The sequence below is a fragment of the Centroberyx affinis genome, unplaced genomic scaffold (genome assembly GCF_046629955.1).
Source record: "Centroberyx affinis isolate AG114_WGS23_722 - 3 ecotype Tasmania unplaced genomic scaffold, CSIRO-AGI_Caff_v1 ptg003059l_1, whole genome shotgun sequence".
In the NCBI taxonomy this organism is placed as follows: Eukaryota; Metazoa; Chordata; class Actinopteri; order Beryciformes; family Berycidae; genus Centroberyx; species Centroberyx affinis.
In genome coordinates this window covers 19,533-38,800 of record NW_027281146.1, presented here as the reverse complement: position 1 = coordinate 38,800, position 19,268 = coordinate 19,533, and the positions used below count along the sequence as shown (strand labels likewise).

Genomic DNA, 19,268 nt, shown 5'->3' with positions numbered 1-19,268 from the left:
GAGAGAAAAGGAGGGAGCAAATACAGTGTGAACGGCACAGTCACCGTGGTAATGATCCTGTCCGGGGAGAGGCACACAATGGGATGCCATCAGGAGCGTGCGCACACACACATGCACAGACACACACACACACACACACACACACGTCCACGCAGTCAGATATAAATAACCGGTGTGTGTGATGTCAGCTTTTCCTGACAGATGGGATCAAAATAAATTAAAAGCCTGCAGAGAAAGAGAGAGAGAGGTGTGTATGTGTGTGTGTGAGGGGGGGGGGGGGGGGGGGGGCAGCAACTGTAAGAAAGCAAGGGAGAGAGAGAGAGAGAGAGAGAGAGAGAGAGAGAGATGATGGAGAAAGAGTAACAGAGACAACAGGAGAGAAGAGGTTTACACAAATGAAAGTGCAGAATCCTTTTATTAGCTACAAAGTGTGACAGCGTGTGTCAAGACCAACACCTGTCACACACACACACACACACACACACACATGCAACCTCTGTATCAACTTTTTAGGACAAGAGAGAAATTGGTTGATTTTCCCATTGATGTCCATGTATTTTGGATATTTTATGATGCATTATCAATAGTTTGGCTTTGTACCAGGTACATGTATCATGAAACAAGCTAGCTAGCAATTACAGTAACAAACAAACAAACAAATAACAGAGTCTAAAGTAGAGACAATATAAGTTAGATAGATGAAGCGAGCCAGAGCAACACTTAAATCTCAGCTCACTTATTGAATATTGCTCGCAGACATTCAGACACACACACACACATACACACACACACACACACACACACACACACACACACACACACAGAGGAGATATCAGTATTAGGAGCTTATTATAATGCTCACCATTAAGAGCAGAGTGGGAAATTAAACAATCAGCCGCCAGTCAAAAGCTGGTAAATTATCATCAGCCATTATGGTCTAATGGAGGTCAATTTCCGGACCTCTGATGAAGATGTTCCTCCATAGAGAAATCAAATGTCATCTTACGTTGGCTGCCATATACATTTGTCATGTTGTCATGGTAATGAGCACTGTATTAGATTAATTTGGCTGGACAAACCAGTGGTGGTTGAGTTGAATATGCCAAATTTCTTGCATTGCCAAATATGCAGCAAGGCTCCTTTCCATTTTTTGGCAGCCATCTTGTGCATATGAAATATTAAAGGAGATTATGGGTAATTGAAACTGTGAATTGAACTAAAATTGAGAGGGGGAGAGAGAGAGAGAGAGAGAGAGAGAGAGAGTGAGAGAGAGAGAGGGATGGAGAGGGAGGAGGACCAAAAACCTAGAGATCAATATCTCCAGTATAATTACCTACAGCTTCCTGGGTTGCTAGGCAACCAAACGGAGACAGAGGGAGAGAGAGAAAGAGAGAGACAGAGAGAGACCATTTCAGGGTGAAGAATGTACTGATTTGCATTCTGTTTTTTTTGTCATTTATGTTTAAATGGAGCTCATGCCAATAAAGCGCATGGGGGGAGAGAGAGGGGGGGAGGAGAAGTAAGAGAAAGGGAGAGAGGGAGGCGGGGCAGAGCAAATGAAAGTCAGAGACAGAGAGGGGGAGACAGAAAGATATATGTGATCTTGGGGGGATTGGGTTGGATGAATAATTACTGAGTTATTGACACTGTCTCGTCATCTCTTTCCCTCCCCCTCTCTCTTTTTCTTCTCTCTCTCTCTCTTTATCTCTTTTTCCCCCTTCTCATCCTCTCTCGCACTCCGTCTCCATCGGCCCTCTCCTTGACCTCTCCACGCCCGTTTTCTTGTTCTTTCTTTCATTCCTCTTCCACTCTGTCCTGGCTCTCTTCCTCTCTCCTCTCTCCTAACACTCTCTCTCCTGTCTCCTTACTTTACTTAATGTTGTTTCTCTCCAACTTTTCAGCCCTCTTTCTCTCCCACGTCCCTCCTCTGGTCTTTCTTTCTTTCTGTCTTTCTTTCTTTCTTTCTTTCTTTCCTCTCTTTCTTACTTCCCTCTCTTTCTATCGTTTTTTGTTGTCTCTCTCTCAGTCTCTCTCTCTCTCTGTATGTTTCTCTGTTTCTGTTTTTCAAGTAGATAACTTTATTCGTCATTTTTCAAAAACCAACAAACAACCGTTTATATATTCAAACCATATTGAGATGACTAATGATTTGGCTTGAAAACATGTACTGTTCAATATACATAATCATGAATATCTATAATAACGGGAAACAGTTATTAACTTGTCTTTCTTTCTCTATGCCATCCCCTCTCTCTCTCTTCCTCCTTCACTCTCCCCCTCTCTCTCCCATGTATACTCCAGTTTTCTTCTGAATAAATCCATAATTCATAAACGTCAAGATATAGCAAACAAATTCAAAGCGCTCTCTATATATTCTCTAATTTGAATGTGAATCGAATGCATTCAGTTTACTCATTATATTCACATTCAATGCCTTGAATATAGTCACTGAATTCAGTAGATTTAATACATTTCTCCATTCAGACACAGTGTTGAATGCGCTCCCGCTGAACTGTAACACTAGGTTGGTGCACTGTTCCTTTAAATGGAAGGAGCCTGGGAAGGTGGGGAGTGGAGGGAGAGAGAGAAAGAGAGAGAGAGAGGGAGAGAGAGAGAGAGAAAGAGAGAGAGAGAAGGAAATAGAGAGAGAAAGAGAGAGATACAGGGAGAGAGAGAAAGGGAGACTAAGAAATACACTGAGGAGGAGAGAGAGAGAGAGAGAGAGAGAGAGAGAGAGAGAGGAGAGAGAAAAACACTAGACACACACACGTGCGCGCACATACACACACATACACACAGTAGTAGAAAAGGGGGCTGTTGTGCGGTTTCTCTTCTCTGCCTTGGAGAGCGGTGTGTGGGTTGAGTGTGATTTGACTCACATAAAAGAAAGAAAGAAAGAAAGAAAGAAAGAAAGAAAGAAAGAAAGAAAGAAAGAAAGAAAGAAAGAAGGAAAGAAGGAAGGAAAGAAGGAAAAAGAAAGGAAAAAACAGAGGAAAAGGTGATTTCTGAGGATATTGCTGAAAAGAATTGGACATCCTTCAAGAATTTTGTGAACTGAAGATATTTGAAGAATTTTACTTTCATTGATTCAGTATTCTTCAAAAGCATATTGCTGATTCAACATCCTGATAGGAAAACAAATGAAGATTGCTTCATATTATTATTGAACTCAGACTGAAGAGGATATAACTGAGGATAATTCAACAATCTTGAAGAGACTTCTCCAAGAAAAAATCTCGTCTGTTACTATGAACTGTTGCTGGCTTGGACTTTAACAACTGTGAAGAGACTTTCAAAGGAATTCCAGCGCGTTTCAGAGAAAGCACTGAAGATAAAGCACTGCTCATCAGGGAAGACTGAATGCTACTTGAATATTGCTGAATGTTTTTAGATAGCACAATACATTTGGATAGGACTGAAGGTTTTTAGAGCAGACTTTGGGAAAATATTGTATATGTTATTCTGCAGGAATAGTGTATTTTTGTTTTTACCATATTCTGGGGATTTGCTTTTGAACATTTCAAACTATCCCCTCTGTAGATTCTATTGATTAATTTTTGACTACTTTAAGGCAAATTATTGTTACGTTATTGACGTTATTGTTTATCTATCTGCTAGTATTTGAGTGATAATTGATTATGAGATAAGTGGTTTTTGAACTTACTGTTGAGAGATAGCATTGAATACTTTTAGTTAAATCTTTGTGGAGATTTTTTTAATAAGATTCTTTTTTTGCCTACTATTGAATTCATTTCATTCATTTTTAAGCTTTTCTTGTAGACCAGAGAGCGAGAGCGATAGAAAGAGAGGAAGTATTTCTTACTTTCTGTTGCAGATATTATAAAACATTCTCAACCAGCTTACCTGCTTATAATACAACTCATTTTCAAGGATATTTTAACATATTAAGGCATAGAGAAGAGAAGAGAAGAGAAGAGAAGAGAAGAGAAGAGAAGAGAAGAGAAGAGAAGAGAAGAGAAGAGAAGAGAAGAGAGAGAGATGGCAGAGAAAGAGGGGGGAACACAGCAGGGGCGTATTAAGGCCGGGGACAATTTGGGGGGCAAAACCGTGATGGGGGGCCACTCGATAGGCGGAGGAGTGGTGGTGGAGGTCAGGGAGAAGAAGGGACCTCTACGGGCTGCAATACCCACAATGCCTTTCCCTCTGGCTGTCATCTGCTTGTTTCTAAACACCTTCATACCTGGACTCGGTGAGTTGGGAATCACACTCTCTGTTTCTCTTTCTCTCTCTCTGTCATTCTTCCTGAATTCCTTTTTTCTGGTTTTTCCAAGGTGGTTGGAAAATGAGTGAGTGACTGTCTATCTCCAGTTATTGACTTGCAATATCTTATATGACTGAATTAGTGTTTTCATGTTTGCTTTCTTTCTCTCATTGTATCACAAAGCTCTCTCTCTCTCTCTTAATCTCCCTCTGTCTCTCTATCTCTATAAATTTCATATCACATCATAAGCGAATGGAAAATGAAACAGTTTTTCAGCTATGGAAAAAAAAATTGATTGATTGATTTATGCATAGATTTTTTCCTGACAAGATATTACTGAGTATAAATGTTTAGAAAAAGAGAGAGCTTCTCACTCTCTAACTGCACACTGAAGCCCCTGCAAGGCGCGGTCATGTTGTTTAGCTTGTATAGACTTAGCAGCAGGTTGCATAATTTATTGAAAATAGCAAAACAGCTTAAGTGCTGAGTCGATTCATGAATCAACCATTGATTGCTTGTCTGCTACGCGTTCAGCTTCACTGTACTTTCTTTTCTTACTGCTTTATTGTTGTTGGTATGACTTACTTGGGGCTGCTAGCTGCAGCTTGATAGCCACAACTTAGCTCACCGCAACCAAATGATAATGGTATACGCCCAAAACGTCCAAAACATCATTGAAAAGCCATTTTCAGGTAAAGGAGGGATTTAGATTTAGGAGGTTCCAATGGTAGAACCACGATGAAAGAAAGAAAGAAAGAAAAGAAAAGAAAGAAACAGAAACAAACAAACAAACAAATAAAGGAAGCAGATGATAGTGTGACTGTAAAAGCTACATGGAAAAGATTACAACACCTCCTGACTTGTGCTGAAGACCATGTGGTTTGTTGTGCTTGTCTCTCTCTCACCCTCTCTCTCTCTCTCTCTCTCTTTCTCTCCCCCCTCTCTCTCTGACACTCACTCAACACTAGAGAAGCAAACATTCTAATTGTTTTGAGGTACCAAATTTTAACATTGAACATTAAAGCACATGAAAAGATGTGCTCTCATGTACTTTAGCACGTACAAGACACTTTAACAGGGACAGTTGGAAAATGACGCGGCCTCTTCAAGAGCGTCATTGTAATGTCAAGATGAGCTCGCACTAACAGGTACAGGCACAGAAAGCTGCTCTTTTCTCCCTCTCAAACTGCCAATCTGCTTGTATTCCTGACTGTGTACGTGTGTGTGTGTCTGTGTGTGTGTGTGTGTGTGTATGTTTGTGTGTGAGAGAGTGAGAGAGGCCCCATTTACACCTGGTGTTAACAGATTTGGGAAAAATGCATGTTAAAATGTAAATGTACACATTATGCATTTGGATTGGAGTGTGATTGGAACTCAGAAGATTAGAATGAGATTTCCGCCTGAGTCAGCCAGGTGTAAATGCAAATCCGCACTGTGTGTTCGCATAGAAACATCATCACCGAGGACAGAAACATCATCACCGAGGACAGAAACATCATCACCACAGGTAGAAATGTCATCACTGCAGGTAGTAACGTCATCACTGTGGACAGAAACGTTAACATCATGGGTAGAAAATGTCATCGCCACAGGTAGAAACCTCATCACAGCGGGTAGGCATGTCATCACTGTGTGTATAACGAAGTAACGGCAGTGATGTCACCGCCGCGGGTAGAAACGCCATCACTGTGTTTAGAAACATCATCACCGCGGGTGGAAATGTCATCACCGCCGCCTTAGCTCTCTGCCGGGATAAATTGGATAAACTTGCTGTCTTTCTCTCCCTCTATCACAAAGCTCTCAATTCAATTCAATTCAATGTGCTTTATTGGCATGAAAGTTCACAGACAATATTGCCAAAGCATCAAGATGAATATCAGTCTAGGTGTGTGTGTGTGTGTGTGTGTGTGTGTGAGAGTCAGTGCCTGGACAGAGGAACTGGGTTGCTGCGTGTTCAGCTCCCATACCCAGAGCCTCCATCACAGAGTGAGGATCAGTAAACTATGTGAAGGAATTAATGTTTGTTGGTAACAAGGGTTACACACATTTTATATGCAGTACACAATAACATTCAAAGAGAAAAATAAATAAAATAAAATAAAAGTGTATTGGTCACTCACTGTTCCTCAGGTTGTGGCAAGTTTCTACAAACTGAGCCGCTAGGTCTGCTGTGTTTCCCTCTCCTAGTAGAAGTCGCAGCTTTGACTGATCATCAAGCTCTCTGAAGTGGGAGACTTGGGAGCTGAACTTGTTAAAGTAGATTTCTCTGGCTGAGTTAAAATTTTCACATTTTAGGAGGAAGTGCATCTCCGTGCTCTCTCTCTCTCTTAATCTTCCTCTGTCTTTCTATCTCAATAAATTTCATATCACATCTTAAGTGAATGGAAAATGAGACAGTTCCTCAGCTATAGAAAAATGGCTGTCATTTCTGCGTAGATTTTCTCTTGACAAGATATTACTGGGTAGAAAGGTTTAGAATAAGTGAGAGAAAAAGTGAGAGTACAATGAGTTGTTTCTGTTGCTTCTTACTAAAGAGCCATAGAGGATGACCCAGTCTGCAGCAAAGTAAATCCAGGTTGTACAGTAACTTCACCTCTGACCTCACACCTGACATGTTTAATTAGTGTTGCCACCTTCCCACCCAATCTCCAGATTTTGCATTTGTGCGTGTGAAAAATGAGATTCGGTCACGAGGATACATATAAATATCAGGTGTAAATGTGAAGGCATGCTGAGATCAGTCAGTTCATTAGCTCCATGGCACATCCAGATGCAGATCACATCTAAAACCAGGTGTAAATGAAGTCTAGGAGTCACATGGTGAAATCCCAGTAAACTAATTAATTGCACCGTTGCTCTGAAGTCTTCTGTGATTAGCGAACACTCTCTCTATCTCTCTCTCTCTCTCTCTCTCTCTCTCTCTCTCTCTCTGTCTCCTCTCTCTCCTGTTTCCTTCTTAATTGTGTGTGTTTCTTCCTCTATTAGTGTGTGTTTGTTTGTGTGTGTGTGTGTATTGTGGAGACCATATAATGAGATCTCTAATAACTAATGGCTCCATCGTGTAATGATATACTGTACAAACAAACAGAAACACAGCGACAATGTTGCATTGATCAGTTGAGCCTCACTTACACACAATGAGGCCTGTGGAGCCAGACACACACACACACACACACACACACACACACACACACACACTCAGTCATACTCTCATCTTTGTAGTTTTTGTCCTATTAGCTCTTTCTTTAAGCACAATTGTAAAGCTGAAGGAGGGGGAAATAATAACACAAAGAGCGTATGTATGTAGTGATTGGAACATGAGTGAAAACAGTGTTTTGTGAACGAGAGAATGACACAAAGTGAGAACGATTCCTCCAAGGGCATTATGGGATTGATGTCTCCATGGCAATCACTCAGAACTGATTCCATCCATCCATAATCTATGATGTGTCTTGTCCTCCCCTCTCCTCTGATCTATTGGTCGTAACTCTCTGGGGAGTTATTGTATGTGTGTGTGTGTGTGTGTGTGTGTGTCTTTCTGTGTGTGTTTGCCCTCTCCTCTCTTCTGTCTCTCTTCTTCTGATCTGTTCCTCTCCTCTCTCCTCCAGTTGAAGGAGGCTAGATACCATGCCAAGTCTTTTCACTCACTCATTCATTCTTTTGCTCTCATTCTCACACACACACATTCAGCAGTCCAGTTGCCTCAACCTTTCTAAATGCTAAATTATTGATTTCTTGAAAATGTCACAAACAGCCTTGTATGATAACAAGGCCGGCAAACACAATGAGATGCAGGACGTGTCGTGTCAAGATGGGCAACAGTGTCAACAAGCTGTAGCAACGCATTTAAATTGATTATAAGGAGAATTTATTTTGGCCACATAAATCACTTTTTGATCTGTTTCATTAAATTCCTTTTGGCAAGAATGTTTCCTTGATATGTTGCCACAAACATTGCCACATATATCATCAATCAAATTTTTCATCTTTTGAAAAGCATCAAGGCAACACCTAATTTGCCTTTTAGGTGTGTGTGTGTGTGTGTGTGTGTGTGTGTGTGTAGGCTTGCCTGAATGCCTTGGCATCCCATTGAATAGCTGCTGCTAGTTGCTATGACAACACTGACTCAAATGAACACAATGTGTGTGTGTGCGTGTGTGTGTGTGTGTGTGTGTGCGTGTGCGTGTGCGTGTGTACGTGTGTGTGTGTGTGCGTGTGTGCGTGTGCGTGCGTGCGTGTGTGTGTGTGTGTGTGTGTGTGAGTGAGTGAGCGAGTGACTGTGTGATTATGCCATTGGGGGCTAATTGTCAGAGACTGAAAACAGCATCTTGTTCTGTTTAACCTTGAGCCAAAATGAAATTGAGAAATCCATAATTGAATTTGGACTCTAGACAAGAGTCACTGCATAACACAGTCTCCTGTTGACATGCACACACACACACACACACACACACACAAATTGATCCTAAGGAAGCACTGACTGTAAAATGCCACATGATAATGTTCAGACAAATGGCTAGACGGTTTAATGATACAGCACAGATCCAAGGTCCATCCAGGTGGTTTTGTGTTACAGCAAAGTGACTCATTGCCACCAGCCTGTCTTATGCCTTATTACTGTAATATTACACTGAAACACAGCATGCATGCTCAGAAACTTTCCCTGGATCACTGAAGGTCAGAAAGACACCTGAACTGGAAATACTGGGTTTACAAAAGACATCAGTGACATTATGATGACTGTGTCTTAGGCATAAAGTTACATTTTCTGAACATAATATGCACTTTTCTATGCCAATATATGCCAAAATATAAACAGAAGTATGGCTGTGTACACACACACACACACACACACACACACACACACACACACACACTGAAAGCACAAATACATGCATTTACAAATACAGATACACACGCACACACCAAGAAATCTGATACAGCCCAGGATCAGTATTTGGGTCAGAGTATTTCTGCAGTGTGTCCAACATCTTGGTCAGGACCCAAAGGTGGGCTGCTGAAAGGTTAAAATTGTTCTGTTTTCATTAAGAAATCTGTATCAAAAGCAACCAGCTATTTCTCTTTTTTACATTAGAGTAGATATCAGATATGAAGTGTTGTAGTTCACTTTTGGTGTACCAACTGTCCTTCAACCTGCCTCGTCTCCTTCTTCTTCAGTTAGTGATTTCCTACATTTCCCAGAATGACTTTTGACAGCCCGGCCGTGAACTTGTTCCATTTAGCTGTGGGTTGTACATGTGGGTGGAGAGAGCAATAACCATAGTACGAGAAACAGAGTGAGTTTATCCAGTGGAGAAAAAGTGAGTCACACCCCTTACTCAAAATGCAACATGTTGCATTGCAGTGTGGTCTATTGAGGCTGCTGTCAGTGGAGAAACTGGTCTCTCTGCCTCTTCTGCGATGGATTTCTCCCTGTGTGATTGTTGTACAATGGTGAATCGAACCTATTAGCCAAGTTATCCGGGAATCAGAAAAATGCACCACCAAACAACAAAATGGGTCCAGAAATGCAAGTGGATTTTTCCTTCAGCCCAAAAGTAGCTTGTTGAGGGAAAGGAGCGCAAAAGGAGCCCAAAGTTTTACAGCCGGTCGGGGGATTCAAACTGACAACCACCCACTCACAAGTCTGCTTCTCTAACCTGCCTGACGCCGCACTGCCACAGCCTGCCCAGGCCCGGCAATGTAATGCACTGTAATGAAGGCTGAATAAAAAAAGTTTTTAGTTAGAAGGTTATTAGACAGCATAAGGTATGCTGATTACTGTAAAGTAGTGTCAGCTTGTAAATAAGTACTTAAGGTAGGCTGAAGGTAACACTGCTCATATAAACTGTCTTAAGATCCAGGCCATAAGAGGAGTGGAATGCATGAAGTCTTGACAGAGAGAGCTGCAGTGAATGTACGGTTTGGCCTACAGTATGTCTGTGTGGGTGGCATAGGTGTGTGTGTGTGTGTGTGCGTGTGTGTGTGTGTGTGTGTGTGTGTGTGTGTGTGAGAGTGATTGATAGTAAGCGTTATTGGAGAGGCTGCATCGGTTTACTGGGTCATGTTGACAACTAGCCTCTGGATACTGTGTGTGTGTGTGTGTGTGTGTGCATTCTGCTTGGCCAGTGTGAGTATGTTTACTAAGGCCTAAAATTAGCAATCTCTCTCTTACCCCCATACCCTACAGTATGCCTGTCTTTCTCTTTCTATCCCCTCTTTCTGTCTCTTTCTGTCTCTCTCTCTCTCTCTCTCTCTCTTTCTCTCTCTCTCTCGCTCTCTCTCTTTGTCACACACACACACTCCATCATTAACCTCCCACACTACCAGTGAGTGTTCTGTAGAGTTCTCTGCATGATTACAGTCATTAGTCTGGGGAACATCTCGGGACACACACACACACACACACACACACACACACACACACACACACATACACACACACACATACACACACACACAAAATCCCCCACATGAAATTAGGCGTGACAGATACAGTATAGGGTCTAAGAGCCACGCGCAAGAAATCACAGCAAAGCGACTGTCTTTTTCACACATGGAGGAAAGTTATTGTAGACTTCTCTAATGCAGAAGAAGAAATTAATAACAGTCGCCTTATCAAACCTTTGCTGTATTTATCCGGTGAAGAATTGTTGAGCACATACCTTTTTTTTCTTCAGCAAAGCCATACTTCACATTTTTATAACTGCACACATTCACACCTAGCTGCATGTACACACTGTAAGATATTTGCTTGATGTATCGTTCTATTCTGACCGATTATGGCCGGTGTGAGCGGAGTGTAGAAATGTATTTTTTGTTGCTTTGGTATTGCCTTTCATAACGTTACAGGGTTAGGGTTAGTGTTGATGAGTTAATATAGCTAGTTAGTAAGGACTAATTAGGTACTTATTTTGGACATTAACATTGACTCCAATGATGGATGCAGCTGTTCTCCAAGCATCGTTTTTGAGACATTTATTCCTGTGGTCTTTCAAATAAAAGCTGTCTCCTCCATTTTGCACTTGCTACTCAAATCAAAATCACATCGTTAGGGAAACAAGGAAGCATGAAACTCTGACTGGCTGTCAACGGCCAATGAAAAGTTCAGCTGTGGTCAACTTTTCTGAGCCGACAAGCTTGTTGACCGTCGACACATCGGCCGAGTTCTCCCTGGTCACTCAGCTCTGTAGCAAATTAATGGACTTCCGGTGACTTGTTGAACGTGTTGTTTGCGGTGTGAATGCACAGTGGGAACTGACCAGTACAACCAACACCCTTGCTACAATTGCCAAATTTTTGTTCAAGTACCCTAAACTAATGGTGCAAGTCTCTACTATGCAGTAAAAGCAATGAATTTCATCGACACTTGGTATTTAAACGGATTACAGTTGCACGTTAAATTACACGCACACAGAGAAATCGAAAGTAGCAAGACTGTATAAATACTGGCGACACGCAACAGTGACGGAACTGATGTGTAAACATTCAGTTACCAGCTGGCTGTCAATCATCGCTCATGTCTGGAGGTGGTCTGTCTGCCAACAGCCAGAGCATCTGCTGGTGGGCGTGGCCTCTGTGACCTGATCATTTCTATGTCTGTGCTGATCACATCATCTCTGAGTGGAGTTTCAGCTCCTTCTACTGCAAGGGGCTTTGGATAAGAGCATCAGCTAAAGGCCTGAATGTAAAACGCATCTGATTCCATTTATCCTTTCCTGCTACATCTAACTATTGTATTATTGTCTCTTGTACTTAACGAGGCTGCTTACTTACCGTTCTGGGACTCATCTTATTCTAAAGTTATACTATTCCAGATTACAGCAGATAGGCTAAAATCCTAAATGTGAGTGGAATTGACTGGCAAAAGGCAAAACTGTTAAATTAAATCATATGCTGTACATTCAGAGTTTGGTTAGAGTTTATGGACTGAGTATATCTTGTGTGTGTGTGTGTGTGTGTGTGTTTCCCTCAGACTGATTCATTTTGGCATAACTCAGATTCTATCTCGCTTTGCTAACTAATTATAGTTCATCTCTATTCATCTGAGAGAGAGAAACATAGACACAGAGTGAGAGGAAAAGAGAGAGACACTAACCCTAGAGAGAGATAAGATAAAGTGACAAGACACCAGCTACCCTGATATATGCGTCGACATTGGTCTTTTTTTTTTTTTTTTTTTTTGCTCCTCTCCAGAAACAAAACAGAACTGGGAAGCCATGGTGTTCTTGCTTGACCCCATCCCCCCCACCCCCACCCCACCGGTTCTGCTTGCTTTGTTATTTGAATTCGACGAATGTGACAAGGAACGGAGCTAGCAGAATGACAAGGGCCAAGGCCATGATGCGCATAACGCCCACCAGGCATTTCTTTTGCGTGGCGTTCAGCATTTGCGAAGGGTACAAAAAGCCTTGGAGAGAGACACAGACTGAGGGGGAGAGGCAGCCGAGGCAGAGAAAGTAAAAACATCAGCTGTTTCTCTGAATAATTTGGTGAGGAAATTTAAGAATTCCACACAAAACATTTCCTAGTCTTGGCCTCTGTGACCAACAAATCAGTTTACATTTTACGTTTTTTGAATTCAGACTTGATTTAAAAGCTACATCGTTTTGCAATCAGATTGCTGTAATCCCCCTACATGTAATCTCTTTCTTCCCAAACCTGAAGCTCTGAGTGGGAGTGCTGCCAAGCAGAGAGACCAAATAAATACCAGTGCAACAGATTGTTTCTTCTAGTATCTGAACGGGCCAGTTTACAGAGAAAATTATCAACACACCACTGAAACACATGATCCTATCAAGACTAGGCCTATATAAACAGTCAGAAATATGTAAACTGTTTCTCACAGAAGCCTAGAATAGAAAATGTGTGCACATGTACAAAATTAAGCATCCATTGCAAAATTATTCTGAAAAATGGGCTTTTGACTAGAAAAACTGAACTTTGTACAAGGCTACTGGCTGTGTTATGCTAACATAAGTCCCTGCTATGTTCATAGGCCAGTGAGAATATATTATAAATTGGTAGTCAATGTGGCTGAATAAAACACTGCTAGTAGTTTATGTAAACTATGCTGAAACACTGCTAGTATCTTAATAGTTTATGTAAGCTAGGCTGAAGCACTGCTAGTATCTTATAGCCAATGTAAGCTATGCTGAAACACTGCTAGTAGCTTTATAGTCAATGTAATGTAGGCTGAAACTATAGTTTAATAGTCAGTGTAAACTAGCTGAATAAAACACTGCTAGTAGCTTAATAGTCAGTGTTAGACTGAAATACTGCTAGTATCTAGTCAATGTAAGCTATGCTGAATAAAACACTGCTGAGTAGGTTAGGTAGTAGTCAATGCGAGGTAGATCTGGGCCACAGAGAGTTAAAAATCAGATTTTTCTATTCCTGAGGAAACGTTGTCATGGAAACGTCCTGTAATGAAATAATCTGATCAGGGTGCAGTGAGACAGTGCGCGCGCGCACACACACACACACACACACACACACACACACACCAACAGTCTCACACACACGCACACACAGTACATTCACAACAAATGGGGCCCAGGAGGTTCCCAGTCTCCAAGATAATAGGACACGGACTGATATTCAATTTCATACAGGAGGACTTGAATTGCTACTGAGATAACCCTGTTTCCAGTGTAGTAACTGCGTCTATGCGCTTCAGTGTGTGTGTGCTTTTTAACTGTAGGGTTGTAACTGATGTTTGTTTGTTAAATGCAAGAGAAAATTGTGTTTTTTCTTAGAATGATTAAAAAAAAAAAGGAAAAAACGGTACTGACACCAGAGCCCGAACCAAGTTGTTAAAAATTCACACTGAGGATAACAGGTGCATGTGTCATCTTGCAAAAAAAAAAAAAAAGTTCCAGGATTTCCCAAATGTTTTCATGTCAAGGAACCACAAATAGGCCATGGGCCCCCCATATGGGAGAAGTTTTCTAGTTTTACTTTAATATTGAATTGTATAGCTGTCTACACTGTACGTAGGGAGATGGTAGTGGTGAGAGTGAAGCGTATGATCACAGTAGTCATTCTGAAACACTCAGTTTCAATTTGAAATATAAGGAAAAATCCATCCTAAAACACTTGAACACTGTTAAAACAACAGCTATTGGTGATGTGCCTTGCATTTCTGGAGCCGTTCTGTTGTTTGGTGGTGTATTTTTCTTATTCCCGTGGATAAACGTGACCAAATGACGACATGATGTCACGTCAAGATATTTCCAGCATAGCTACAATTGAGTTGAGTCATGACCAGAACAACAGAAATGATGATGGTGTTTTGGCTGCTTCTGTCTCACAGGTACCTTCATCTCAGCGTTCACGGTGCTGTGCGGAGCTCGTAATGAGCTGGTCTCAGAGCGAGGCGTGTGCTGTGTGTTCTGGCTCAACGTGGCGGCGGCCCTCATCCAGATCCTGACAGCTGTCATCATGGTCGGATGGATCATGAGCATCTTCTGGGGAATGGACATGGTGATCCTGGCCAGTGAGTCGCTGTCTGTCTCTCTGTTTATCTGTCTGTCTGACTGACTGACTGACTGTCTTCTCTTCTCTTCTCTTCTCTTCTCTTCTCTTCTCTTCTCTTCTCATCTGCTCTTCTCTTCTCTCTTCTCTTCTCTTCTCTTCTCTTCTCTTCTCTTCTCTTCTCTTCTCTTCTCTTCTCTTCTCTCCCCTCTTCTCTTCTCTCTTCTCTTCTCCTCCCTTCTCTTCTCTTTGGCTTCTGGGGAGTGGTTCATTCTCTTCTATTCAATTCTCTTCTTTTCTTTTCTTTTCTCTTCTCTTCTCTTCTATTCTCTTCTCCTCTTCTCTTCTCTTCTCTTCTCTTCTCTTCTCTTCTCTTTTCTCTTCTCTTCTTCTCTTCTCTTCTCTTCTTCTCTTCTCTTCTCTTTGGCTTTTGGGGAGTGGTTCATTCTCTTCTCTTCTCTTCTCCTCTCCTCTCCTCTCCTCTCCTCTCCTCTTCTCTTCTCTTCTCTTCTCTTCTCTTCTCTTCTCTTCTCTTCTCTTCTCCTCTCCTCTTCTCTTCTCTTCTCTTCTTCTTTCTTTCCTGGCCTGTCTATCTGTTTCACCCAGCAAGCAAATCCAAACGAGCACAAAAATTTCACAATATGAAATTCATATTAAAACTCACATTCAAGCTTTGGAACTGGTATCAGAGAAATAGATCATTTCAGAAAAAACAACTACGAACGTCGTCTCCTTTACACTGGTTTTCAATGTTGGTGCAGACCGGGCGGATCAACATCTCTTCAATATCAAAATGTTTGCCGGGACTTTTCGTCTCTTTCTTTTTCCATCTCTTTTTCTCTCTTTATGTTTCTCCAGACGCCAAACTAGTCATGATCTCTAATCTCAGGTTTACAAGACTGGAGCACATCTGACTCACAGGTGGCACAATATCAATATAATGCAGTGTTAGCAGGGAGATGGAGGCAGAGAGAGAAAGAAGGGTGGAGAGAGGCAGAGGGGAAATGAGAGAGAGAAAGAGATAGAGATAATGGGGGAGAGAGAGGGAGATCAAGACAGACCAGCAAAGAGGAGGAGAGACGGAGAGCTAATGAAGAGGGAAAGAAAGAAAGAAAGAAAGAAAGAAAGAAAGAAAGAAAGAAAGAAAGAAAGAAAGAAAGAAAGAGGTGATGCAGAGAAAGAATGGGTTGACTGGAGTAGAGAGAGGGAATAGGAGACAGAGAGGTCTGGTTTTTCTACCTCCTACTCTGTCAGAAAGTAGTGGCTTCTCCTCAGGCACTGATTCATGAACATGTACATACACATGCACACACACACACACACACACACACACACAAACACAGTCTCCCATTTTCTCAGTCTTCATTCTGCCAAAGAATCCTTTGAATTACCACTGTTAGTACTGCCTGCTGTGTGTGTGTGTGTGTGTGTGTGTGTGTGTGTGTTAGTGTGTGTTGTGTGTGTGAGTGCGCAAAGTGCCTACAGTATGTGTGAACTTGTGTACAATTACGTGTGTGAGTGCGGTTGTGTGCGTGTGCGTGAGGTAATTGCCGTATGTGCTTGTGTGTGCGAGTGTGTGTGAAGAGTCCTTGTGTGTGTGTGTGTGTGTGTGAGGTAATTGTGTGTGTGGGAGTGCGCTGCCCCCCCCGGTGTGTTTTGTTCACTGTTCCCCACTGTTTTCCTAGCCTCTGGGCACGCGTCTTATTCAACTATTGCTGTTAAAATCTATATTCATTTTAGCGCTAGGGCAAGCATCTTATTGAGCATTTATATTGAATATAAAAATGACTTTCTTTTCTCACTGAAGGCTAGCTTATCATTAAACTATTAGTATTGAAATCATGCACTGCTGTTTCCTTCCCAGAGAACTTATTACTGTATTCAACTATTCACTATTCAGAAATTCTCAGTAAAATCACCCAGTGTAATGGAAGCTGGATGTGTTCTCTCTCTCTCTCTCTCTCTCTCTCTCTCTCTCTCTCTCTCTCTCTCTCTCCATCTCTCTGCCCTTCTCCTCTTTCTACCTCCATGCAATGAATCACTATGGTAATGCGACGCATTTATCATTGTTTTCTCCTTCTGTCTCTCCCTCTCGCTCTCTCTCTCTCTCTCTCTCTCTCTCTCTCTCTAATGAGCCCATGTTGCATATGATCAATGTATTCTCTCTTTCCATACCTCTATATATAAACACCGCCCCTCTCTCTCTCTGTCTCCCCCACTCCCTCTCTTTCTCCGTCTATCTAATGATCGTGGTATTATTTCTCTCTCCCTCTCTACTTCTCTGTCTTCCTCCTACTCCCTCTCCCCTGTTCCCCCCCCCCCCCCCCCCCCCCCCCTCCCTTTTCCTGACTCTATCTCTATCTAATGATTGTACCCTATTTGATCTTGGCATATTCTTGCTCCCTCTCTTTCTCTCTCTCTCACGTTATTCCTCCCACTCTCTCCCCCGCTGCCCCCCCCATCTCCCCTCTCCGCCTAACTTTCTCTTTCTGTTTTACTCTGTGCCTCTCTCCATCTCGCTCTCTCCCTATCGATGTTACAAACCAGGGTTATGTGACTGTATTCATGTGCATTTGATCATGTAATCTAGTCATATCAAAGAGGGGTTAGTCTTCCTTAAATCATATAATGTTTGTCTTGTTGAACGGGAGATTTTCTCCCTGGAAAGTTACTCGAACGCTCTGTGGAATTCCTTTTTTGTCCAAACAGCTTGTCTTGTGTAACTTACCAGTCACCAAAGTTACCTTCACAGATATGAGAAAATCCTACCGCTCCTTAGAAATTATTTGACAAATAAAGCTCATGTTTTTCATCATTAACTGTCTCTCTCTTGTTTCTTCTCTCCTCTCTCTGCTCTGCTCCTCTTCTTCATGTACCGAAGTTTCTGACGGTAGGTGTTTCTATTTTACTCTCCCACTAGAATGATTCCCTAATTAGCCAGTGAATTGCTGGGTGATGGAAAGTAGACACATAAAAAAGAAAAAGTAAAAAAATTGGGAAAACGAAATTGAACATAGGTAATGAATTATACAAACAAACAACTACACTTCCAGGGCGTGGAAATGGTGTATGCTTGATTTTTTGTTTTTATACAAGTTGCTTAGTTAGTTGGGGAACTTTACATTTATCGTCCATGAAATTATGAAATCTATAGTGCAAGCCAGACTTGTATTGTTTGTCACTGTAGTGGAAACCGGTGTAATGAGCCAAACCTGCAAGTCAGGTCAGTCTTTATTGTCTAACAAAGGAAACCAATAAAGCCCTGCATTGGAAGTCATGCTAAATTTCTGTTACATGAAAAAGCAATTATTTTCAAAAGTTCAAAATGAGTGTTGTTCTTGTTGAATAAGTGGAGTCTTTCATAATTTAAGATGGGGCCATAAAAGTCAGAATATAGATATATGGTGGGCATTTAAATGTACAAAAAATGTACAAAAAACCCACTTGTCTCTCTTTCTCTTTTCTCTGTCTCTATATCTCCCTCCCTCTCCCCTCTCTCTGCCTCTCTTCCCCCCCCCCCCCCCCCCCCCCCCCCCTCTCTCTCTCCCTCTCTCTCTCTCTCTCTCTCTCTCTCTCTCTCTCCCCCCCCCCCCAGGCTGTAGAGACCAGGGGATTCCTCAGGAGGTCTGAGCCGGTCTCAGGTTAGCCAATGGATCACATGGACAGTTTTGACCTCTTCAACCCCTGAAACCTGACCGCGACCTTTGACCTTTGTGATGACCTATAGCTCTGCCAATTTCCAACGCCGGAGGGCAGAGCGAGAGAGGCAGCGGCAGAGAGAGAGAGAGAGAGAGAGAGAGAGAGAGAGAGAGAAATATGAATTACAGACAAATGGACTAAGAAAGAAAGAAAGAAAGAAAGGAAGAAAGAAAGAAGACACAGGCAACAGAAGATAGGAAACCCTGCCCCCTAGAAACAGTGCCCCCTAATTACCGATCAACCAATCAACCGTCTACTCTATAAGGAAAACCTCCGACTCGCTGCTGATTGGCTGACACCAGGCCACATCTAAATGTTACAGGATGGGAAGAGAGACTACAACTGTACAGTCATAAAACAAGTTTAGACAATTTAGGGATAAAATAGATAATGACAATGTCTTTTTGCTTTGTCTCATAATTATGATAGTGATTTTTGAACCGTGTCTTTTGATATTTTTTATTTGATTTTTGAATTGTGGGTTTTGTTTTCTGGCTAAGAGTAAAACCGTAAATCAACTGTAGGCTAGGCTACTTGTTTCCTCGATGATATGATGGATTCAATTAATAAGGAGAACAACGTCTTGATAGGACTTTGTGAGAAAATGATGATATTCATGTGTGAATTTTGTATTTCAAAGTTTTTGACTTGTGAATTTTGTCAGAATCCAGTTGAGATTGCAACAGTATAGAAAATGAAGGGAAAACAACTTCAGCAAAATAACACAGTGTTGCTGTACCAATATACTCAGCTCTGATACATTTCACTAGGTGGGATGGGCCACTCCACTTTTCAGTACTATTAGTTTCATTAGTATTAGTTTATTTCATTAGTATTAGTTTCAATGGAGAGTTTTAGTGTTACATGGTCT

General features: G+C 41.7%; 1 protein-coding gene across 1 annotated transcript; it reads left to right on the top strand.

The window, feature by feature from the left end:
• The first annotated feature begins 3,999 nt into the window (after positions 1 to 3,999).
• Positions 4,000 to 18,328, top strand: stum (stum, mechanosensory transduction mediator homolog). Its single transcript, XM_071537514.1, has 4 exons — positions 4,000 to 4,210; positions 14,538 to 14,720; positions 17,580 to 17,588; positions 18,294 to 18,328. The coding sequence occupies exons 1-4, from the start codon at positions 4,000 to 4,002 to the stop codon at positions 18,326 to 18,328; spliced, it is 438 nt and encodes a 145-aa protein (XP_071393615.1).
• Positions 18,329 to 19,268: the final 940 nt, after the last annotated feature.

Coding starts and splice junctions, on each gene's coding strand:
- stum (XM_071537514.1), top strand. CDS start 4,000: ATGGCAGAGAAAGAGGGGGGAACACAGCAGGGGCGTATTAAGGCCGGG. Junction 4,211..14,537: donor CACCTTCATACCTGGACTCG/GTGAGTTGGGAA, acceptor TCTGTCTCACAG/GTACCTTCATCTCAGCGTTC.